Source organism: Urtica dioica, chromosome 2 (assembly GCF_054948205.1).
Source record: "Urtica dioica subsp. dioica isolate 48M chromosome 2, U.dioica_male_clone48M_v1_H2, whole genome shotgun sequence".
NCBI classification, from domain to species: domain Eukaryota; kingdom Viridiplantae; phylum Streptophyta; class Magnoliopsida; order Rosales; family Urticaceae; genus Urtica; species Urtica dioica.
Window position 1 is genome coordinate 42,799,057 of NC_142757.1, and position 25,398 is coordinate 42,824,454.

Sequence of the window (25,398 nt, forward strand, 5' to 3'; positions counted from 1 at the left end):
AATGACATTTCCCTCCTCTTAGCTTCACCAATATGTTTCTTTTTCACTATTTTTTTTATATTTTTTAATTACAAAATTGAAGGAAAAATAAGGTAAAAGTATTTTTTTTTTTTTCATAAAGAGACATAACAGTAAATAGTGGAGATAGCCGCTTTTTGATTTTTGATTTTTTTTTTTTTTTTTTTTGCTTGTCTCGTCTTTCCCTTCGCTTCCCTAATTAAATCGTGTCCGAGACCCACATGCTTCGTAGAAACCGCACTCACACACAAACACACACACACACACACTCTCTCTCTCATAAAAATAATGATAATAATAAACACACATTTCACACGCACTCAACCCAAAATCTCATCCCATCGCATCTCTCTCTCTCTCTCTCACGAAAACAAAATAAACCCAATTTCCTAAATCGCTGCGCCGCCAATTTTGATGACTGAGTACCGAATAGCTCCGACAAACATGAACCTGTGGTCCGACGACAACGCGGCGATGATGGAGGCGTTCATGACGACCTCGGACCTGTCCTCGTTCTGGGCCCCACCCCCAGCTCCGCCGCCGCAATCCTCGTCCGCCGCGGCGGCTCCGTTTCTAAATCAGGAGTCTCTCCAGCACCGACTTCAGGCGATAATCGACGGCTCACGTCAGCAATCTTGGACCTACGCCATCTTCTGGCAGTCGTCGTACGACTACTCCGGCGCCTCCGTCCTCGGCTGGGGCGACGGCTACTACAAGGGCGACGACTCCGCCGCGTCCCGCCCACGCGCCGCCCGATCCCCCGACGAGCAAGAGCACCGCAAGAAGGTCCTGAGAGAGCTCAACTCCCTCATCTCCGGCGCCGCCTCCTCCTCCGCCGACGAGGCCGCCGCCGTCGACGAAGAGGTCACCGACACCGAGTGGTTCTTCCTCATCTCCATGACTCAGTCCTTCGTCAACGGCGGAGGCCTCCCGGGCCAGGCCTTCTACACCTCATCCCCGATCTGGATCTCCGGCGCCGAGAAGATCGCCGCCGCCTCCTGCGAGCGCGCCAAACAGGGCCACGTGTTCGGGATCCAGACCATCGTCTGCATCCCCTCGGAGAACGGCGTCGTGGAGCTCGGCTCCACCGAGCTCCTCTCCCCCAGCGCCGATCTCACCAACAAGGTCCGAATCCTCTTCAACTTCACCTCCGCCGGCGTCGAGTCGACCTCGTGGGCCACCGACCAGAACGGCGACCACGATCCCTCCGCCATGTGGCTCAGCGAGCCCGTCGAGGCCAAAGCCTCCGCCGCCCCGAGCTCCAACATCACCGACACCCAGAAGACGACCACGCAGAGCCTCTTCACCCGCGAGCTCAATTTCGCCCTGGAAGCCACAAAGAAGGCCAATTCTTCTCCTCACGCCCCCAAACCCGAATCCGGAGAGATCCTCAACTTCGGCGAGAGCAAGATGAGGCCCGTCCCCGGAGCCACCGCCGCCGCCGCCGCGACGGAAGAGACAAACGGCCTTCAGAAGCGGAACAACAACAAGGCCAGCGTGTCGGTCCGCGAAGAAGGGATGCTCTCTTTCACCTCGGCCCCGGGGAACGTGACCACCATTGATTCAGACCACTCGGACCTCGAAGCGTCGGTGGTGCGAGGCGAGCCCGCCGCCGCTGCCGCCGAGCCGGAGAAGCGGCCGAGAAAGCGCGGGAGAAAGCCGGCGAACGGGCGAGAAGAGCCGCTGAACCACGTGGAAGCAGAGCGGCAGAGGAGGGAGAAGCTGAACCAGAGATTCTACGCCCTCCGCGCCGTCGTCCCCAATGTCTCGAAGATGGACAAGGCCTCCCTCCTCGGGGATGCCATCTCGTACATCAACGAGCTCAAGTCCAAGCTCACCTCCGCCGAGTCCGACCGCGAGGACCTCTCCCGCCAGCTCAGCGCCGCCCGCGAGTCCTCGTCCCCCGGCGGGGCCCACGCCCCCGACTCCGGGCGGCTCTCGGAGGTGGAGGTGGAGGTCAAGATCATCGGCTGGGACGCCATGATTCGCATCCAGTGCGGGAAGAAGAACCACCCGGCGGCGCTTCTCATGGCCGCTCTCAAGGACCTCGACCTCGAAGTCCACCACGCCAGCGTCTCCGTCGTCAAAGATCTCATGATCCAACAGTCAACGGTGCGGATGGGAAGCCGCCTCTACACGCAGGACCAGCTCCGGCACGCCCTAATGGCCAAGCTCGCCTGATTTTCTCTGCGTATATAGTATATGTCTATTTTGCTGTGATCTTGAGAGCGCGCATTGTTTGAGATTTTAGACAGAATGATGATGATGCTTTACCTGTACTGTATCTGTAATCTGTATGTAATTTTTATTAGTAGTTCAGTTCAGCTTTTTCCCAATCTGTGTAGCTAGCTAGTGTGTGTGTGCGCAAGAATATGTAAAGAAAATAAAAAAGAAGCCGTTAAAATCGGTTTCGTTTTTTGCTCTGATATATCATCATTTCGTCAAATGTTTTCTTCTTTCATTAAAGCCGGAAGAAGAGAAAAAGAGTGGATATATTTTACTTCAGATTATGATTCTTGAACCTTGATTGACTGGGTAACAACATTTAATGATCTTTCAGATATCATGTCATGAATTAATGTGTAGAAAAATACTCTCTGTTTTTTTCTTCGGAATTTAATGATCAACTAATTGGATTTTTATTGTGCAATTAGTTAGGCTAACTGTTTATTTATGTATCACAGATGTACATTTAAGAGTTGTTATTAGACACCTGAAATTTTGGGTATGTTATTAGGCACTTGGTTATTTACTGGTTGCTCATGTCAATCATTTTCGAGCTTTGTCCGATAATGACAAAGCTAGTGAAAAAACACCAAGGATCATGTTAAGAAAGACGGGGAAGGATAACTCAAAAGAGAAATCTAAGCCAGGCAATAGAAGGAAATAGACATGATTATCATTAAATGCATTGTTTTTTTTTTCTAGAATATTCTTCAGTATTCAAAATGTTAGCTAATGCTTTTATTTTGACATATTAATAAATTTCACTTCTATAATATTTTTTTTATTTCATGAACGTTTCATGTTTATGAGATGTACAAAACAATTTGCATTAAAAATTATAAATAATTAGACAGCTAAAAACTTATATATATAATGTCTAAAGTAATGCTAATATATATATATATATATATATATATATATATATATCAACGATAAAAGAGAGCTCGCTCAAGCATATATCAATTATTTTTAGCTGTTTTCTGCCAAAGAAAATGACACGTGATGAAATGCAAGTAGTTAGAGTTTTGTGGCACAGCATCCAAAGAGAGAGCTATTACTTGATGTACTGAACACGACTCGTCTTTTGAAGAGACCCCAGATTCCATTAATCGCTATAACGATTTTACAAATTGTAAAAAGAAAACAAATATGAAAATGAAAGTATTAAAAACGTGGTTGTTCGCATATTAAGCTGAGTGGGGTCTCAAATTTCTTTCACCCATCCCATAGTCTGAGTGAGTGAAGCAAAGGCAAAGCAATTTGACATGTAATGGAACATTTGATTGTTTTGACTTTTGACATCAATAATTTACCAAAAAAAAAACAGTATGCGCACTATTTTTTTATAATTTAAAATTAGTATTTTACTAAATAGTTTCTTTTATAATCAAACAAAAAACAAAAACATATCGATGCTAACAAATAAATAAAAAGGGTTTGCTCTCCGTACAAGTCTCTGATACTCTGGAATCCACTTCCATTCTTTCCGTTCACCGGAAATTCAGTTCCTAGGAGTGGTTACCTCCCCTTGCTAGAAACTCTCCTCTGCGTTCCTTTCTAAAGGATAGTTGGAGTTTTCGCCTCATCCCCGTTCTTCGGCGAACTATGGATGACTTGTGCGAACGTTGGTCAGAATTGGGAGTGGACGACGAAGATGACGAGAACGTGGTGGTCTTCGAAGATGACGACCTCTCGGCTGCGAATCCAGACCTCTCTACCTGTCTTTATGGTAAGCTGCTGCGATCAAAATCTTTCAACAGAGGAGCCTTCCGGGCTGTCTTGACCAAAGTTTGGAAACCGAAGGGTGCTCTCTCGATATCGGAGGATAGCAACGGAACTTTTACCTTCAGATTTGGCAAGGCTTCTGATAAGAAAAGAGTGCTTGACTCAAGTCCCTGGAACTTCGACCGATCCTTGCTGGCTTTGCGTGACCCGGTGACTGAGACCAACCCGGTTGACTTCTTCCGTTTCGTCCAATTTTGGGTCCAACTTCATGGTCTTCCTGAAAGTAATAGGTCAGTCAAAATGGGTGAGGTCCTGGGAATTAAAATAGGAAGAGTGATCTCCGTCGAGAAAGATAAAGACGGGTTCATCAACGGTGATTTTATCAGAGTTCGTGTCATTATCGACCTCAGCAAACCATTGAAGACAGGTATTTTTGTCCAGCTCGGTTCTGGCGCCTCAAAAACTTGGGTGGGTTTTAAGTACGAAAAGCTTCAGGACTTTTGCTATGTCTGTGGCAAGATCGGACATGGCGAGCTTGAATGCTCGGGAGAACGCCCTAAGGAAGGAGATAAGCCAAGGTTCGGGGCTTGGCTCAGGGGTGTGCCTCCTAACAGACTTGTTGACTCTTTATGGACGTTCAAAGGCTATGACGCCTCATTGCCAAAAGGTTTGAGAGGGCCAGACTCTCAGAAAAATAAGGTTCGTGACAAAGCTCACCCCCCGAAGGCCCCCCCGTCTACGTCAAGCACTACTACAAAATTGATTTTTTGATGTGCAAGACTATCAGATGCGACTAGTCGCATCTAAAAGTCGCATCTAAATAACTTTTAGATGCGACTAGTCGCATCTGATAGTCAATCAGAAGCCGAAAAAATTCGCTCAAATTGTCTTTTGATTTTGACAATCCGATGCGACTAGTCGCACCTGAAAATATGATGAAACTTTCAGGTGCGACTGTGTCGCATCAGATAGTTTTAAATTTTTAGGCGGTCCTCATCTCCCCCTCTTTTATTTCATTAATCTGACGTGGCGAATGAAATTTTTTTTTTATTATTATAATCCGGTGCGACTAGTCGCACCTGGAGAATTATCAGATGCGACTAGTCGCACCTGAAGAATCATCAGGTGCGATTCTGTCGCACCTGATTATTAGGGTTTTGTTTAAAAACCCAGGTCGACTCTTCTTCTCCACAGCCGCTGAAACTTTTTTTTTTTTGTAAACTCGTTTTTCTCTCTTCCTCTCTGCGAACTTCTCTTCTCCGTCCTCATTAGCCGACTATTCTTCCGTCCCTCTCTTCTCCGATTATTCCTTCGCCAAAGAACACTTCGCCGACCACCACAAGCGCCCGTCTCAGGTTCCGCTGCCTCTCAGCCGGCCACCGGACCACCACAAGTTCCCGCTCCGATCGACATCCTCAGGTTATCTATCTCTCTATCTCTCTCTCACTCACTCTATCTCTGGCTCTCTCTTTCTCTCAATAATTTTCTATGTTTCATCAGCCGGAGCTCCGCCACCGTCTCCGCCGTCTCGTCGTGCGCTCAGCCCCGGCCCCGCTGCTTCCGAGTCACCACTGCCTCTCTCTCTCTCACTCGGTATTTCTCTCTCTTACTCCCTCTCTGCCTCGCTCCCTCTCTGCCTCGCTCTCTCTCATAGCCACGTACCCGTACCCGCCTCACAGCCACGTACCCGTGCGTCTCTGGTCCTCTGCCTCGTACCCGGCCACCGGACCTCCGCCTCATCCGGCCACCGGACCTCGCCAATCACCACTGCCACCGTCCCTGCTCCGGCCACCAGGTTATCTCTCTATCTCTCTCTCTCTCACTCTATCTCTGGCTCTCTCTTTCTCTCACGACAATTTTGCTCTGTTTTTGTCCAGCTCCGCCACCGGACCTCACCATCTCCGCTGTCCCTGCTCCATCTCCGACAGCGCCTCAGCCACCGGACCTCACCGTCTCTGCTGAATCTCCGACGCAAGGTTAGTGTTTTTATTTTTTTTCCTGTTTAAGTATATATACATATATATATATATATATATTAATTACTAATTCATATATGAATATATGTGTAATAATATATGTATATATATATATATATGTGTGTGTTTGTATATTGCATATATGTTTAGTTAAATGTGTTACTAATTATAGTATTATATATTGTGTTAAGTAATTTTAATTGGATTAGTTTAATTTAATGTGTAACTTAATTAGTATTGATTTGATAATTAATTTAACATGTTTAATTAGTAATTTGGTTAAGTTTAATAATTCTATTAGTTTAGGTTAAAATTTTAAATTGATTGTAAATTAGTTAGTATTAATATGATAATGTCACATGTTTAATAATGTGATTTGTTTATATTAGGTTAAAATTAAGTTTTAATTGTTTTTTGACATGTTTTGATATATAGTTTGTGACATTTTAAATTTTTTGGTTTTAATTAATTTAGATTAATTGTAAGTAAATTATTACCTAGAAATTGTAATTAGTTTAATAATTACATTTATGTTGCTTAGTTTATAATTAGTTAATTAATTTGTGATAAGTTTGTGTAGTTGATTTAACATGTAATGAAATTGTAATTTAAATAAGAAAAATAGTTTTGTGACATGCTTTGATAGTTTGTGACATGTTTTGATAGTTTGTGATATTTTGTTTATTTCGATTTTTCATGTATAAATGTTGTGATCGAACCACGGAGGTTCGGTTTAGGGCTGAGCTAATTTATAGGATAGTTCTGGATGGTTTGTGTATGTTTTTAAATAATTTTGCAGGTTTTTGGTTTGTCAGTATAATAGGGGAAACTTTGCCGAAATTTCGGTAGAGTTTCGAATTAATTAGTTTAAAAACTCCCAACTTATTCCATCCGAGCTCAAAATAACATAGAATTCATAATCTCTCTTTCATTTTGTTCTCCGTCGTCCTTTATCAATAACTCTTCCAAACTTTCATTTCTCGCTCTCATTCAGCGAAATGTCCAATCCAAGTAGAGATTGGATCACGGAGAATAATCAGGTGACATTGTAGTACAAAACCGGTGTTAACGAGTTTATTCGCGCTGCAAGAAGATTCCCTAACGAAAATGGAAAATATCGGTGTCCTTGCAAACCTTGCAACAACGTGAGATGGCACGACATCGGGGTTGTCAGGAATCATTTGCTGAACAAGGGGTTTACCCCAGGCTACACAAAATGGTATCATCACGGCGAGCTCGAGCGTGTCGTCCTTCCTCATGAAGAAGATTCCATCGGAGGAACAGATCATAGAGGAATAGGAGGATTGCACGGTGCTGTGGAGGATATCAGGGATCACGAGGATTTCGACGATGCTACGGAGCCGACCCAGAGCGAGGTGCGTGCAGAGGAGCAAGTGGAAGACCTCTTCGCCGAGTTGGAAGCAGAATTGTACCCTGGATGCAAAGAGTTTTCTTCTTTGTCGTTCTTGGTTTCGTTGAGGCACCTCAAAGTCACGAACCATTGTACGAACAAGTCTTTTACAGAACTCTTGCAGCTCTTGAAGAAGTCTCATCCATCTGGTAATCGAATTCCGGAGAAGCATTACGAGGCAAAGGCGAAGCTGAAGCGTTTTGGCATGGGATACGAGATGATCGATGCGTGTATTAACGATTGTGTCCTATTTCGAAAAGATCTCGCGGAAATCGACGTGTACCCAGTATGCAACGAGAGCAGATGGAAGCCAACTGGGAAAATGATACCGCAAAAGATTTTGCGATATTTTCCCCTGAAAGATAGATTGAAGCGGTTGTACGCGTCTCGACACACGTCGCTTTTGATGCAGTGGCACGAAAGAGATCGCGTCAGGGAAGTTGGTGTTCTACGACATCCTGCGGATGGTACGACGTGGAAAAACCTGGACGAGAGATACCCAGGCTTTGCTGCAGAGCCTCGAAACGTGCGGCTTGGACTAGCTGTGGATGGATTCAATCCGTTCGGAGAAATGAGTTTATCGTACAGCATGTGGCCTGTGGTACTAACTGCGTACAACTTGCCGCCTTGGTTATGCATGAGCCAATTGTCGAAGAGCTGAAAGAACTGTGGGAGACCAGATTCCGCGTTCGAGATGGCGCCAACGATGAAGTGTTTCGATTGCGTGCCGCGTTACTTTGGACGATTAACGATTTTCCAGCTCGATCCTATTTATCGGGATGGAGTGGCTAAGGGTATCTCGCTTGCACGACGTGCAACCTTGACACGCCGTCTTTGAAAGTCAGAAACAGGATCGTCTACTACGACCATCGTCGATTCTTGCGTATGCGTCACCGATTGATAAAAAGCACCGATCACTACAAGGATCGCCACGAGAAACGCAGTAAACCCGAGAAGTTGACTCCGCAAGACATACTCGCTCAGTCGGCTAGTGTCTCTTGCACGACAACTGGCAAACATGCTGGCTCCGTGGGAAGAAAACGAAAGCGAGCCGAGTGCGAACTAAATTGGGCCAAGAAAAGCATCTTTTACGAGTTGCCGTACTGGTCAGATTTGGAGTTGAAGCATAACATGGACTTCATGCACATAGAGAAGAACGTGTGCGAGAATCTTCTCGGAACCTTGCTCAGCTTAGAAAAGAAGAACTACGACACAGATAAGGCGAGGTTTGATTTGATGGACTTGGGCATCAAGACCGCTCTCCACTTGAAAAAACAATGGGATTCGTGGTGCAAACCGCGAGCATCGTACACCTTAACCCTTGTTCAGAGGCAGCGATTTACCGAGTTCCTCCAATCTGTCAAATTTCCAGATGGGGTCGCTGGGAATTTGAAGAAAAATGTGACTGCTGATGGAAAGCTCACAGGTTTGAAGTCGCATGATTGCCACGTGATCTTGCAGAGGTTGTTGGCTGTTGGTATTCGTCCTTTTGTGCCAAAAGAAATACATCAGACGATCTCCGAGCTTTGCAACTTTTTCAAGCTGATAAGTTTGAGAACCTTGAGAGTAGAAGATCTTGAAAATGCGCAAGAGTCTATCATCGAGATCTTGGTAAGCTTGAGATGATATTTCCACCAGCTTTTTTCACGATCATGATTCACGTGGCGATTCATCTACCAGATGAAGCGTTGTATGGCGGCCCGGTGCATATGCGGTGGATGTACCCATTTGAGAGATACCTTGGGACGTTAAAACATTTTGTCAAAAATAGAGCTAGACCAGAAGGCTCTATTGCGGAAACTTATGTTGTAGAAGAAGCTCTAACGTTCGTTGCAAGGTATCTTGAAGATAAAAAAAAGTGTAGATGAAGTTCAAGTGCGAGAGCTCTCTATTTTTCGATCCGAGATGTGTGTGCCTTATGGGATGATGAAACCGATAGTATTAGACGATGAACAGAAAGAGAACGCGGAGTGGTACATCTATACCAACTGTCCTGAAGTGGATCCATATTTGACGTAAATTATCGTTGGGAATGTGTTTCAATTCATTCTTTTTTATATATTGCTATTGAAGTAATGTTTTTAATAACAGCGAGCATTTGGATCTCTTGAGCGAATCTGGAGTTCGCGATATTGAAGCGGAGCATAGAAAGAGGTTCAAAATTTGGTTTGAGAAGAAGGTAATAACACAATATCAATGCAATTTTTTGATAAACGCACAAGTGCTAATCAATGCTTTCTTTGGTAATAAGATTTTTGATATGAAAGCTAGTGGTTCTGACGTGTCTGACGAGCTCTATTCGCTTTCTATCGGTTCCCTTCAAGTCGCCTATCAATATCCGAGCTGCTTTGTAAATGGCGTGAAGTTCATCACTCGTCGTCGCGATAATCAACGAGTCACTCAAAATAGCGGTGTATGTGTACTTGTGGATGATTTCACTTACTATGGTCGAATGGAAGACGTCATCGTCGTGAACTATAGGCATAACTGTAGTGTTATATTGTTCAAATGTATTTGGTACGGTGACAAGTATCATGCAAACCGACTAGTGCACACCGATAAGACTACTGGAGAAACGAGTGCTTATACTGCGAAACAGTGGTTTAAAGAGGAGCCGTACGTACTCGCGACTAAAGTCAAACAAGTTTTTTACATCGAAGATCTTATTAAAGGCGGCGACTAGGAAATCGTCCAGGAATGCAATCATCGAGGGATTTGGGACATTCCTGAAGTTGACCCCTCCAACTCAGCCTCGATCCCATTGACTATAGAGTTGTCAAACATCGAGCGTTTGAATCATCGACACGAAATCGATGAAGCTGAGTTAGTGACTGTCGTTGACGATGATGAAGAAGACGATGATGAAAATGAGAGACATGTCGTTTTTAAGGGAGAAGATGTTGATGTCGATATAGAAGATGATATTAACATTATAGGCATAGATGATGATGAATGATTAATACTTTTTTGTATGTTTATTTACTATATAATGTAACCACGGTTTTCCTCCGCCATATGTGAGGTTTGTTAATAATAAAATCCGTGGTGCCGTCCACGTTTTTTTTAAACAGAAAACTAATATTTATTTACTAATATTGTTCACATCTTACAGGATGTCAGATGCAGGTGGAGCAGGTGGAGATGAGTCTCCGCTACACCGTTCAGGAGCAGGTGGAGACGAGTCTCCGCTAGAGACACCGGGTTCCCAAGGTCCTAAGAAAACAAGGGGACCAACAACCGGGTCTACTTCGGCAAAAGCAACGCTTGGGGTACCCGGTGCGAAAGTTGTTAGGTATGACCCAATCAACCAAACTTTCTACCAGGACGTAAGAAAAACAATAAAAAAGGTAGGAGTATTCAACAACCGCGTCGGCGCTTTGGTGAAAGTCCATATCCCGGTCACACTTCGTGATTAGAACGAAGTGACGCCCCAGATGTTGGGCAATATTCTGAGCGCACTTCATTCCGAGTACTCTTTCGTGTACAAGGATGATGAGACCGAGGAGCTGCTTCCGGCGGATTGCTATCGTCATCAGATTGACCAGACTATCATTCGCGATGCAAAGCGTATGAGGCGCAACCAAAAGTCTAGATTATCAGGGACTTTCTTAGGAAAATGTTGTGGGCAAATGAATGTCGACAAGAAAGAAATCCCAAAAGGATATCAAAAAGACGATTGGGAAAAGGTGATAGAGGAGTTCGCAACTGACGATTGGAAGGTAATGTATAATTCAAAAAATTATGTTATCTTCTATGAAATCGAATTATAACGCAATTTAATATGTGCAGAAAAAGTCTACTCGCAACAGAGACAATTCAAAGAACAAGAAAACGAAGTCCACACAAGGGTCGATTTCTTTTTTGGCTCATCGACATTTGAACGTAAGTTTATTCTAATTTTGTAATATTTTTTTTTGCAATAAATACATTACTCATATTTTCATAAGAACTGCACAGTAGGGAAGATGGGACTTTGGCCTCGGCGTTAAACACGTGGGAGAAAAAACATCAAGATGATCAAGGCAATTGGACGACAGCTTGGGCGCAACAAGCATTTGTAAGTTACTTGTGTTAATTACTTAATAATCAAGTTTCGATAATCTTAATAATTTTTTTAACATATGTTTGAAGGCGCGAATTATGACTCAAGTCGAGGATATATATGCAGCGACAAGCAGCGGAGTCAGGCCAAACGTTTGACATAGACCAGGCGGAGCAGTACACGATGGATACTGTTCTCGGGCAACGTTGAGATTGGTATGTCGGGATAGGTCTCTCGATCCCGAGATCCTCGTATCTCTTGGCTCAGGCTCAGGACGACAGCTCGTCCTTAGGTTCTTCATCGACGCGCGTTCCAGATCCAGTGATTAGCGAGCTACAAGCAGCGTTGGCCGCACAACAAGCTCAGATGGAGGCGTTTCAGCGACAGTTTTTTGCCTACACACAGCAGCATCCGTCTCCCATGCAGACATCCCCCGCGATGATGCACCCTGGGACGACGCCGCCATCAGCTTCAATGCCGAATGTTCAGACGCCGGCATCCACTTCAATGCCGAATGTTCAGACGCCGCCATCCGCTTCAATGCCAAATGCTGATCAGACGCCAGGTTCGGTAGAATTTCAGCGACATCGTTCGAGCGGCAGCGCATCAGGCCGCCAAGGCGCACGAGCAAGATCTGGCGGAAGAGGAGGCCGTGCATTCCAGAATTGGCAGACTCCGAATGAAAAAGGGAAACAAAAAGAATAAATTGTAATTTTTTTAATTTATTGAACGTAAATTATCAAATTTTATGAATTTAATATTAGAATTTCTATTAAATTATTTATATAATTATTCTAATTAATATTATTCAAATTATTTATTTAATTTAACAAAAAGATTATTTAATTAATTTTTTAAATTATAATTTTTATATATTTAATAGGCTGCAGCATTTTAAAAAAAAAACTACAGACAATCAGATGCGACTAGTCGCATCTGATACTTTTCTGTAACCCGCCAAATATTTCGCGGGGAATTACTATCAGATGCGACGAGTCGCATCTGATACTTTTCCCGCGAAGGTATCAGATGCGACTAGTCGCATCTGATACTATAACTCCCGCTTTAATAACTTATTTTGGAGGATATTTAGGTACGACGTTTGGTGCGACTAGTCGCACCTAAAATGTCGCACCTGATAGTGATGACTTTCAGGTGCGACAAGTCGCACCTAAAATCATCAGGTGCGCACTTTCAGATGCGACTTTGTCGCATCTAAAGTCGCACCTGATGATACTTTCTGGTGCGACACGGATGCTTTCAGGTGCGACTTTTGTCGCACCTGATGCTATTAATTGTACTAGTGAAGGTTTCCGACCGGGCACCCAGCTCAATCAGACCCTCAAGCTACGCAGCCGACGAGAACCCCGACTGCTACCCAGGCTCAGCCTCACGACCAACCTGCGATGAATACTCCGACAGCCACGAGGCACCCGACCGCTTCGAGACCTCCGACGTCAGAATCTGCATCGGAGTCGACCCCCATGGCGGTGGAAACCCCTGTGATTGTAAAGATCCATAAGAGATGCGTTACCTCGGAATTGGGGACGCCATCCCATTCTTCGGCGAAGTCTGACCTGCCAGCGAGATCTCCAGATCTGTCGGCGGTTTCTTCTCCGGCGATCCCGATAGCCCCCCTCCCGACAGACAACAAAGGCGTTCCTGGTGCTTCGATCCCGCGTCGCTCCTCTTCTCTGTCCCCGGCTACCCCGGCGCCGGTTGTCCCCACCTCGCCGGAGAGGAAAGATCCTGAGGTTGCGAGGCCCGATGAAACCCCAATGGCTCCTGACACAGCGTCAGCCCGACGCCCTGCCCGAAAACCGAAAACCAGGAGCCAGAGGGTTAGTCGCGACAGAGCCGCGAGCCGAACTAGCGTCGATCCAACCTACCTTTCGTCTGCTCCTGGATCTGCCTCCCCTATTTCGGGAAAAGCTGTCTCTGTACCTTCGGCCGCTACCCATGTTAAGGGTTTGAGGGCTCCTCATGCTTTTAACCCTAATGCCGGCCCAAGCCCATTTTCTACATCCCAAATCTCAAGCGATCTGGGCCAGGCCATCCAATTGGCTCCTCTACCTCAATCCCTCTCGGCTGGGCTTCAGGGAAACTGCCTGGTGGGCCTGGACTCTGTGGGCCATGGACTATGCAATCAGATCATTCCCGCTGGGCCTCATAAAACCTAGGAAGGGAAACCTCTTGATGATCTCCCCTCTCTCGGGCCAGATAGGCAATTGGGCAAGAGAAAGCTTCATACTCTGGATAAGAGGACAGAGATGAGTTTGATTTTAGCGGGTCCAGGTGGAGATGATCACGTGGGATTTGTAGAGTGCGATCGTGGCAGAACGGGAAACCTGAAGAAAATGGTGCGCCTCTCAGGGAGTCTCCCGCCTAGAACCTCAAGCTCCCACCTTCATGCCTCGACGGACTCTTTGGTAAGTCCACCCTCCTCATCTCCTACTCTTTTATTACAGTTCGATATAGGACACATAGACTTACTTTCAGCTACACCAGCCGTAGAGGTTAGAGACTCTTTTTCCGATACCCATGATCTAGGGGATAGAGACATTTTTTCTGCCACACATGACCTAGGAAGGGGAGACATATTTTCTGATACTCGTACTTTGGAAGTTTCTAGTTCACTGGATTCAACCTTAGTAGTTACTGATGAGAGAGCGGCGCCCCTCGTGAGCGAGGGCCGCCGAACGCGATGATATGCGTTATTTGGAACGTCCAGGGGTTGGGTAACCCCGGGACGAGGTCAGCCCTCCTTGCTCACGTTCGCGACCATAGTCCCGATTTTATCTTTCTTTCTGAGACTAGGTTACGACGAGAGGGGGCTGAAAGGGTGAGAGTCTGTGTTGGTCATGGTCGATAGTTGGGTTCCGAGGGACAGACCTGCCACCTGGATTGATCCCCCTTGGATTCCCCCCGATATGCGGGTTGCTGAGCTTATGCGTTTCGACGGTAGCTGGGACGTCGATCTTATTACAGCGATGTTCGGGGAGGAGGACGCTGCGGCTATCCTGAGCATTCCATGTGGTGGTGATGGTACTCCTGACGTGCGTTGCTGGCATTTCACTGAGAACGGAGAGTACTCCGTCAAGAGCGGCTTTCGTGTCGCAATGGCGAGAGCCAGTACTCCGATCGCCAGCTCCTCAGATCCGACGGTGATGGAGAAGTGGTGGACGAAGTTCTGGCAGCTGAGAGTTCCTCCTAAGGTGAAACTCTTCTGTTGGGGAGTCTGTTTAGGCCAGCTCCCGGCCAGAGCAGTCTAAGCCAAGAAGATGATCACCTCTGATGACAGCTGCCCTGTCTGTCAGGAGGCGAGAGGGACTGTTTTCCACGCGTTTTGGGGTTGCAGGTGGAGCAGGAGAGTTTGGAAAGAGGTGGGCTTCGGCCATATTCTTCCACCTTTCAGAGATGGCGATGTTTTCGACGCTATCCTCAGAGCGACGGAGACCCTGGAGGTTCGTTTCCATGAGCTTTTCATTACTATTATTTGGGAACTTTGGAACCACAGGAACAATGTCTTAGCCGGGAGATCTGCTTGGAGCCAGCCACAGCTTATCCAGTGGACGGTGAACTTCCTCGAGGAGTACAGAGCTGCTATGGTTGGAGAGACCCAGCCGAGCACGAGGGCGACTACGACCCCCAGATAGACGCCCTAGGGACGGGACCCTCTCGATTAATGTCGACGCGGCGCTTGCTCGCGACCGTGGAGGCTTCGGTGTCGGTTGTATAGTTCGAGAACACACCCGAGAGGTGATCGCCTCGCAGACGCTTTTCCGGGCTACGGGGTTCTCCCCCCAGCTTGCGGAAGCGTATGCTGTCCTCCGTGGCATAGAGCTAGTTCGCAGCGTCGGTGGCAGGAGATCGGAGATCCAATCTGACTGCTTGGGGGTGGTGAGGTTGATCGACGAGGGCGCGACGCCTGCGATAGAGCTTGGGACGATCTTGCACCGCATCTTCAGAGAGGTGCGGGAGCTCGAGGTTTTTAGCATTATGCATATTTCTCGTCTTTGTAATGTTGCAGCTCATAACCTAGCGCGCTATGCGGTTAATCATCGCTCGTCTTCGACCTGGCTGGGTTTAGTCCCGCCTTGTTCGGAGGAGGCCATTCGGGCCGATGATCGCGAGTTGAGGTCCCGCACGGCCTCCTAGGGCCCTTGTTGTTTGAGTTTGTTTGTTTCTTTACCGTTGGTTTCTGTTTCATTCTTATCTTTGTAACCACGGTTTTCCTCCGCCATACGTGAGGGCTTCTATGATATTTCGTGGCGCCGACCACGCTTCCTCAAAAAAAAAAATAGTTTCTTTTACTCTATGCCTGTTTGATGATCTCAAATATCTTTTCAACATATTTAGTAATATCGAAACATATTGTCAAACAGCCATCAAGGAGGATATTATAAAGTATATATTGTTCCAAGTTTTATTTTTATTTTTGCTTTTCGAACTTGTAATTGGTTAGCACATACTCTTGCTACTTTTGTTAAAGATTCGGACACGAAATACACTTGATTATATATGAACCATCAATTTTTTTTTTTTTTTTTTTTTTCCGGATATTTTTATAGCCGATATGTTAAATTTTGATATTGAAAGTTCTTTGTCTCTCTTAAAAAAGAAAATATTGATCCGTCGCGGCACTAAATACAATAGTCTTATTGAAGTACAAAATAAACAACTATGTTTGTTTAGAGTCATAAAATAATGACATCTAGGATTTAATAATAAAAAAATAAAGCAAAATGACCTAATTTGTAAGGAGGATAAAAATGACATAAAGTCTGTTAGCGAGTCTATCTCCCACTGGTTAAATATTCACCCATAACTTTGACATTAATACTATTCTCAACTCATAAAAGAAAACTACCGTAGATATACACGCGATTTACTTTTTCAACTTCTTTGTAAATTAACTAGAAATAGATACTTGCTCATAGTCAAGGACGAAGCAGAATCTAGATTAGGGGATTAATTTGCAAAAATAAATTCAAAAGAGAGTGATTTGTAAATCTTGAGAGTAAAAACAATGTAAAAATAAAATGAAAAATGAGCAAAAAATGTGAAAAAACAAATAAAAAAATTTCGCGCGTCCTAAATTCTATATAATAAAAACATAAAGCAATACAACAAATATTTACTCCACAGTGAATTCAACATATGAGATTCATTTAATTACGTTACATTATTTGTTATAATCACGAAATCGTTAAGGTCCGTATGAATCTCAAAAAATGTGAAAAAATGAAAATTTGAAAGAAAAAAAATAATAGAGAGAATGCATGAGAAAATCAAAAAAATTTATTATATTTTGAAATTATAAAAATCAAATTTTTCTCAATTCAAACGAAGCGACAAAAACACAACGGATTCTCATTTGTTTCCTCACACATTTTCGGAGTTTTAAACAGACTCTTAAGTATAATTGTACAACCTCCTACCAATTACACATTATGAACTAAACATGTAAATAGACGGTAACTCATCTTAACTAGCTGGCTAAATCGAAGAGATATTGTGACCAGTACAATATTTTATACAAAAACATAAGTATTCCATCGGAGCAACTGGAAGAGTAACATATGTAATTCTGTTTAGTTAGAAAGACAAGATGTCGCACACAATGTATAGACAATGTGTCCGACAACTTGCTTAGACATAGAAATAATGGATAGACAACAATAAGTGCGATAAAGAGAAGACAGACAATATGGTTACCCAGTTCAGTGCAACGTCACCTACATCTGGGGGCTTACAGCCAGTGAAAAAGAATTCACTATCACGTAGTCAATAGTACAAGCAAGGTCTTATATGATTACAATAACAAATCAAAGCCTTAGAAACTATTAGCACAAGTGAATACCAAGTGCAGGGACTCCCCCTGAATTTGAGACCCCTCTCAATTCCACTCTTCAAGCACACACATATGCTTGGACGACTTCAGTCTTCAACACACGTGAATCTTCAATCACGTAAATACATAACCCAAATCACTCAAACACTCAATCTTCTGGAATAGTATTTGGTGAATAACACCGCTCAAAACAATCCAACTAGTTTCCCAATCCGCCGATCTTGCACGTCTAGGAACCTTAATTGTTTTGTCAAAAACGTAAAAAATGCTAAGGGGGTAGTGCAAGGCTTTCATAGCAGTCACACAACTCTGGAAGTAAATTTAACGTTTCCTTACCCATACACAAGAAGATCATTTAATAAAGTCACCAGCGAAGCAATCTGGCAAAACCGGAAACTTGTTGAATAACAGTCTGCGCACAAGAGGAAGGATGTCTCAACAAAAGCTGGAGCACACCGACCGACATCTTTCCTTACAACTTACGTTAAAAAATAAAGCCCTAGAACGTACCAACAATCTCTCCCTTTGGCTATTTTTTAGGCAAGCACTTCCAGAGTAGTTCTCAGTCGGGCATCATCATGAGCAAAACAAGTCAAAATAAATGACCACGAGACTACTTCTCCCCCTGATTGCCTAAAAAACATACCAAAGGCAAAGAAGGACCAAGACTAGGGGAGGAACCAAAACAACTTGAGCATGGAGATGATAACTAAAACAGCAGATAAACAACATACCACAATCTGTACATAAACATAGTCTGAACAAGTACATACCAGAGTAGTAGAGAAAGTTGAACACTAAAAGCAGTCAGGATGTTTCAAACAGATCACACACCAAAAGAAAATAAAAACCATAGGACAAGCGGTTACATACCACATATAAAACAGAATAGAGGGTGAGATTCTCGGTAGAATCATCATTGCCTTGATCTACATAACCCTCAGAGTCACTGACATCATCATCCTCTTCATCTTCATCATTACCATTGACAACAGGACTTCCGGCCTGGCTCGGCTGAGAAGAGAAGGCACCATCTGTGGCTAGAGAAGGAGTCATTACCTTGATAAGCCTTTCACATATGGCCTTCCTTCGAGAGGAAGTCTCGATGATTTCTTTGAGGACAACTACTTCTTCAGAAAGCCCCTTGAGAATGTCACTCTGAACTTCTTCAGAAAGTGGAGCAACCTTTAGAGTACTACCAGAAGCGACAGATGTCGCGACAGAAGGTATGACAAGATCTCTGGCAAAAATATTGTTAACTCAGAAGTTAGCTCTTGTTTTTTTTTTTTCTTTTTTTGCTTGAATGCTAAAAATCTGAGTTTAATATTACTTGCTCTAATTGAAATTCTTGAGTGATTATTGATTATTACTGGATTGGTTTGAGTAATGATTGGTCATTTTTTCTAACATTCATGTTAGATTTTTTACTCATTTTTCGTGGTTGTGATGTATATGGAATATTGGTGTTAACAGAATTTGCAAAACCCCGATATCAGATCTGATACTTTAATCCTTAAATGTGACCTCAAAGATCTACATTGCATTTAATTTGATAATTTATGAGTTTCGAGAATGTTGATAAATAACGTAATCAAGAAAATACAATATTCTGAAAGTATATAAACTAATACAACCAAAGACAAGAAAAAGATTAAAATGTCTTTACAATATTGTGATGATCAGATTATCGTTAAAATATCCTCAATGATACAACGATAAGCATTGAGAGTTTATCAGCTAAGAAACGGAAGCGTGAAATGGAATGAGCCTTTTTGAACAAATCATCAATCTAAAGATCAGACGGAACATAAGGCAATGCGATCGTACCAAGCTGTAAATGATGGTGAGTGACATGACAATCAATCTCAAGATGCTTAATTCTCTCATGAAATACTGAATTATGAACAATCTGAATGAAACTCTTATTATCACAGTATAACGGCGTAGGATAATGAAGAGTAACCCCCAGATCAGCAAGTAACCAGCGTAACCAATTAATCTTACATGTAGCCGAGGCTATAGAGTGATACTCAGCTTCGATGGAAGAGCGAGAAATGACATCATGTTTCTTGCTCTTCCACGAGATGAGAGAGTCCCCAAGGGAGACACATAATCTAGTGGTGGACTAGCTATATGTAGGATCGCCAACCCAATCGACATCAGAGTAGGCGTGCAAGTCTAAAGAAAATGAAGAAGGAAACATTAGACTCTGAAATTGAGTACCCCAGAGGTTCATGATAATGCGAAGAACGACAGCCCAATATACTGTGGTAGGAGCATGCAAATGACTTACAACATGTACAACATGCGCAATGTCAGAACTAGTAACTATGAAATAACTCAAGCTCTTAACCATCATGCGGGACAGGCTAGGATAGGGCAAAGTAGACCAGTTAGATGGAGAGTACCGAACATTGGTTTCCAGAGGAATGTCAACAGTCTTGTTGTCACTGAGACGAGCGCGCTAAAAACGATCTGCTGTATACTTTGACTGAGATAAAAGGTAGCTCTTCGATGAGAAGGCCACCTCTATACCTATAAAGTAACGCAACAGCTCCAGATATTTCATATCAAAGCACTAAGCAAAGTCATAATTCTATCATTCAATCTCATCATAATCATCACTGGTGATAATTATATCATAAACATACAATAACAGAGGGATACAACCTATACTTGTACGCTTTAGAAAAAAATATGAGGAATCATGTTGTCTAGAAAGGAAGCCAAGAGAGGTGATCACGGTGGATAATTTCTCAAAGCAAGCTCGAAGGGTTTGTTTGAGACCATTGTTTGAAAAATAAGTTGGTATCAAACACGAACAATCGCTCTAAAATCAATTGTTGAGAAATAAGGTTGATATCAGTCACGAACAATCGCTCCAATACGAGTTGGTGGATAAATTACATATATAAAGGGTTAGTTAGGACTCCTATGTATTAAACACGAAATAATTCTCCGGAAGGATAGAGACCAAGGTATGGTCCAATTCTTCATTCATAATTATTCCAAGGAAGTGTCAATATAATTCTTTATTTCTTTGGGAGGTGGTATGGACGAATTTCTCAACTACAGGAAAAAGGAAAAAAATCCACACTATGGAGACGGAAATGCACGAATTCCAGGAGTGGAATTGAGCTGCGTTGGGCGAATTTTCCTCTACTCCAAGCCCCCTTTTATAGCTTCTAGCTTACCCAAAATAGAATATGGACGAATTTCTCAACTACAGGAAAAAGGAAAAAAATCCACACTATGGAGACGGAACTGCACGAATTCCAAGAGTGGAATTGAGCTGCGTTGGGCGAATTTTCCTCTACTCCAAGCCCCCTTTTATAGCTTCTAGCATACCCAAAATAGAATATGAACTTACTTGATTTGATCTTATTCTATTTAATATGATATATTTATTTTATAAATAGAACACACCAAAGATCTTCAAGATACTTTAATAAATAAAATATTTAAATCATATCTAATATTTATTTACTTATCATATTAGAATATATTATTCAAGTAACTGAATAATATAGAATATTTCCATGATATTCTCAATAAATAACACAATTAATATATTATTTGTTTCTCACAATAAGATATACTATTCTGTAAATAGAATAGTAGAGAATGGTTGTGTTTTGCCTAGCTTATTAAACCTGATTATAGTTTTTTTTCTAAAAGCCAAACAGTTTTAAAGTGTTTGGTAAAAATAGTTTTTAGCAAAAGTTGAAAAGTGCTTTTTTCAGAATATAGAAGAAAATTTAAAATCAAGATTTTCGTAGCTTTTGAGAAAAGCAGCCTTTTTTCAAAAGCTGAATTTAAATGCACTTTTTTTAAAAGCAAAGTTATGTCAAACTGTGCAAATATCTCTATGTACTTATAAATAATTACTACATTAAATAGTTACCAAATCAATACATATTTAATATATATATTATTTATTTCCTATTTGAGAAAAGTCCTAATCTTATTGAGCTTTGATGAAACAAATGAAAGGCCAGTGTACATTGTCGTACATGCTATCACAAGCCCTTTAGGGCAGTCTTGTGGGCTGATTTAAATTGCTCTTATACAAGCTCATTTAAATCTCAATGATATTCCGAAGTTACTAAACAATTAATAACTTATTTGTAAAAGTACTTTATCACTAATGCGAAAGATATTGCAACCAAGTTGCATAAGTTATTGTGTAACCAGTTAAATAATTATTACGAGTATCTTTATCCATCCTATCAGAGCCACTTAAGGGATTATGAACCTGGTAATCGAAGTTTCCACAAATCCGAATAAACAAACAAAATCTCTATTTTTTCTTATTCATTTGATTCGTCAATCTCGGCGTCACACCGTAAGATGAACCAAGACTGGACTCTTCTTGTTACTAGAATTATATTTTACTCAATATTTATAAGCTTCCATTGATATAGTCAGCTCTTGAACTCAATCCTCTAGGTTCAACTCGTATCGAGAAATGTCAATTATTCCGCTTATACCTTTCTTGGTACATATAAGCCTAAGCGCCGTTGTTTCCTCATCAAAAGATTATTTTGTACATACTTAATACGAAAGTGCGTGCAATCAATCGATTATGGAATCAACCATTAGATGAGTGAACATTGAGGAGGGTTGGATTTTGTATTTTTGAATCACTTTCCGCTCAGATCATATCCAAAGCTCCGAAGACATAAGTATTTAGGCATCTGTATCTTGCCATTAACAAATGAGTCGATGAACCAAGTAATACAACCTAGAAGTCCTTGATCACTCCAAGATTTAGATCAACTCTCACTCTGACCATCAGAGCGACTCGGGTTAGTGTGTCGTAGTGGTTCCTTAACAAGACATCAACAACCAAAGTCTGTTCAGGTCGTACACATACTAAATGTGTAGTATGCTCCTACTAAGCGATCAACCTTTCATTAGAGTTTTACATATGTGATTTTCAATCCAGCTATGCAAGCTTTGATTAATCACCGACCATGTATTAGCTCACCAGCCGAACTTAGATGCCCAACATGTTATTCATATTAATACATAGGCTATGGATGATAGTTGTAATTGATTCTAACTAGAAAACAACCTAATAATCAATAATGCTAATAAAGTAAACTTTCTATTATACTCAGTAAGCATTCCACTTTATTTCATAATCTCCAGTGGGTGATATTCATAACTACCATAAGGAGCTTACATAGCTTGCACACATGCACAACACCTAGAGGAGGTGTCATATAGAACTCTTCCTAAAGATCATCATACAAGTAAGCATTCTTGACATCCATCTTGTTAGGAATATTACTCACTTGAAGATAGTAAACATGAACGATTACTGCGTTTATTTTATTAGTATCATATGATTAATGGATTGAGTTTTGAAATCAGAATCAATAACAACTATCTTCCATAGCCTCCGTATTAAACCGAATCACGTGATGGGCACCTGAGTTTGGGTGGTGAGCTAAAACATGGTCGATGACTGATACACGCTTAGAAAGTTGTATCTAATGTCATATATGTGAAACACGAGTGAAAGATGATCATTCTGTGGGAGCATTCTGCATTTTCGGTAAGTGTACGACCCGGACAGACTTTGGTGTAGATGTGTCATTTAAGTATCGTTACGATGCACTAGCCGGAGTCACTTATCATGGTCACAGTGAGACTTGATCTAAATTCTGAAGTGATCATGGACTTCTAGTTCATATCACCGGGTTCTTTGACTCATTTCGTTAAAGGCCACTGAGACGGTGATTAAACTTATGCCTTGAGAATTCGGAATATGATATGAGTAGAAAGTGGTTAACAGATATAGAATCCAACCTTCCTGAAAGAAGGTTAATGTTCACTCACCTAAGGGTTGATTCCACAACCGATAGATTGCTAGCACTTTCGAAGTAAGTAACGTTCGGAAGAATCTTTCGATGGGGGGAATCAATGGTGCTTAGGATATATATGTATCAAGAAAGGTAATCTTTCGATGGGGGAAGCAATGATGCTTAGGATATATATGTATAAAGAAAGGTATAACACAATAATTGACATTTCTCGAAACGGGTTGAGCATGGAGGATCTTGATCACGAACTGACTAGATCATGGGACACTCGTCACGATGAATAAATATAATTCTAGCATAAAGAAGGGTTTAGTCTTGGCTTTCATAGTGGAGTATTTGACCAAGATGGGCACCTACTATGGGTAGACAATATGGGTGCCTACTATGGGTAGAAAAGACCCAATATTCTCTCTTTACTTAGTTGCTAGATTTGTGGAAAAGAAATTAGGTAACTAATTAAATATGAGAGTGAATAATAAGGTTGAGATATTCTCTCTCCATTAAATAAGGAAATAAGATATTGTCTTTTATTCTCTCTCATAATTAATTTTCGAATATCTGATGGATGATAGAAAAAGTATGATTTGTAGTCAAGATCCAATGGCTCATGCTCAAAGTGTAGTGAGATTCAAAGTGTGCCCACATTTTCTTTTTATTTGTACGGAGATTATGTTTCGAAAGATTAAGTTGTCATCGACGCGTAAAAAAGGAGATACCGAGAGTTTCAGAGACATCCTAAATGTATGATCATAGAAGACGATGCTAGGAGGCTGAGACGAGACGACAAGAAGACGAGGAGCTTGAGGAGATTCCGATTCATAAAGCTTAATGAGAAACCCGTAAGTTTTCTATAACTCGTCTCTTTAAATTGGTTGCTTGACATATATGCTCCCATGCTTAAATTAATTAAACAAAAGTAGATCTTGTTGTAATAATCATTAATTGGATTAGCTTAAGGTAGCGTAATTAATTATTTTTCGCATGGTTATTAATTTTGGTTGCATAATCTCTAACACATCTGAGATATTTTTCACCGATGAATGGAAGTCACGGTAGTTAAAGTGCGAATGGTCGTCGTCTTCACAATCGGCGCAAGTTTCTTTATAATCCATACCATTATCGTGAAAAGCCTTATGCAATAAGATGGGCCATGTACTGCTCATAAACCCATCATATCTGATCTTTTTCTTATAGTCCCAACGAGAGTCCAATCGGTAACTTCCTCGATGGCAACGGTACGAAGTCTCAAGTGTGAGTCTGTGTAGGGCAGTAAGCTCTTCAGCCATAGTAGTCTGCCAAATAGGATCAACAACAACGTCTCTATAGGATAAAGACTCAGACAAAGAGTGAAGAGACACAAGAAAGGAAACAAAAGAATTAGAGTATAAAGAATAAGCAAAGTCTGAAATTTTGGTGGACTTAAGAGGATGAGTGAACTGACGCAGATGAGGATGATCCACAATCTCGAGAGTTGACTGAGAAGTCATAGTCGGAGAGGTCGGAAGTGTATCCGGAAACAAAGTATCAAAATAACTAGGTGTTACCTCATTGGTGTCAATATCAAATGGATCAATACAAATGAGGTCTTACTGAGTTACATGGTGTGAAGTAGCCGGAACCGAGAAAAACAAATGCTCTAAAAACACAACAAGATCTCGAAAAAGCTGACGTCTGCTAGTTTGCAACGAGAGAAGATGGTGCAAGTGCTAATCAATGGTTTGCTTCATAACCAGATTTATGATCTTAAAGCTAGTGCCTCTGATGTAAGTCTGAAGAGCTTTACACGTTGTCTGTCAGAGCCTTTCAAATCGCCCATCAGTATCTGAGCTGTTTGGTTAACGGTGTGAAGTTCATCACTCGTCGTCGTGATAACCAATGAACCACTCAAAACAGCAGTGTATGTGTGCATGTGGATGAGCACGCTTTCTATGGACGAATAGAGGACAACACGTGTTGAACTATATTTGTTGTGTAGTATTATTCCAATGCGTTTGGTATGGTGATAAGTACGATGCGAAGAGACGAGTACATGATGATAAGATTTTTCGAAGGACAAGTGCTTATGTGGCAAAAGAGTGGTTTAAAGACGAGCCATATATACTCACGAATAAAGAAAAACATGTCTTTTAATAAAAGACGTTCTCAAAAGTGGTGAATGGGAAATTGTTGAATAACGCAATCATCAAGAGATTTGAGAAATTATAGATGTTAACGCCACCATCTCGGCCATAGTATTAGGAATATTGTCCATTGAAGATAATAAAATAAACATGAATGACTACTGAATTTAATAAGAAGTTTACTTTATTATCATT

The 25,398-nt window shown here is 42.1% G+C and overlaps 1 protein-coding gene across 1 annotated transcript; it reads left to right on the forward strand.

The window, feature by feature from the left end:
- Nucleotides 1–252: 252 nt before the first annotated feature.
- On the forward strand, nt 253–2,446 carry LOC149404827 (transcription factor MYC2-like). Its single transcript, XM_089606324.1, has one exon. The coding sequence runs from the start codon at nt 433–435 to the stop codon at nt 2,197–2,199; it is 1,767 nt and encodes a 588-aa protein (XP_089462450.1). The 5' UTR covers nt 253–432; the 3' UTR covers nt 2,200–2,446.
- Nucleotides 2,447–25,398: the final 22,952 nt, after the last annotated feature.

Bases quoted from the DNA above. Each gene is read 5' to 3' on its own strand.
- LOC149404827 (XM_089606324.1), top strand. From the start codon at position 433: ATGACTGAGTACCGAATAGCTCCGACAAACATGAACCTGTGGTCCGAC.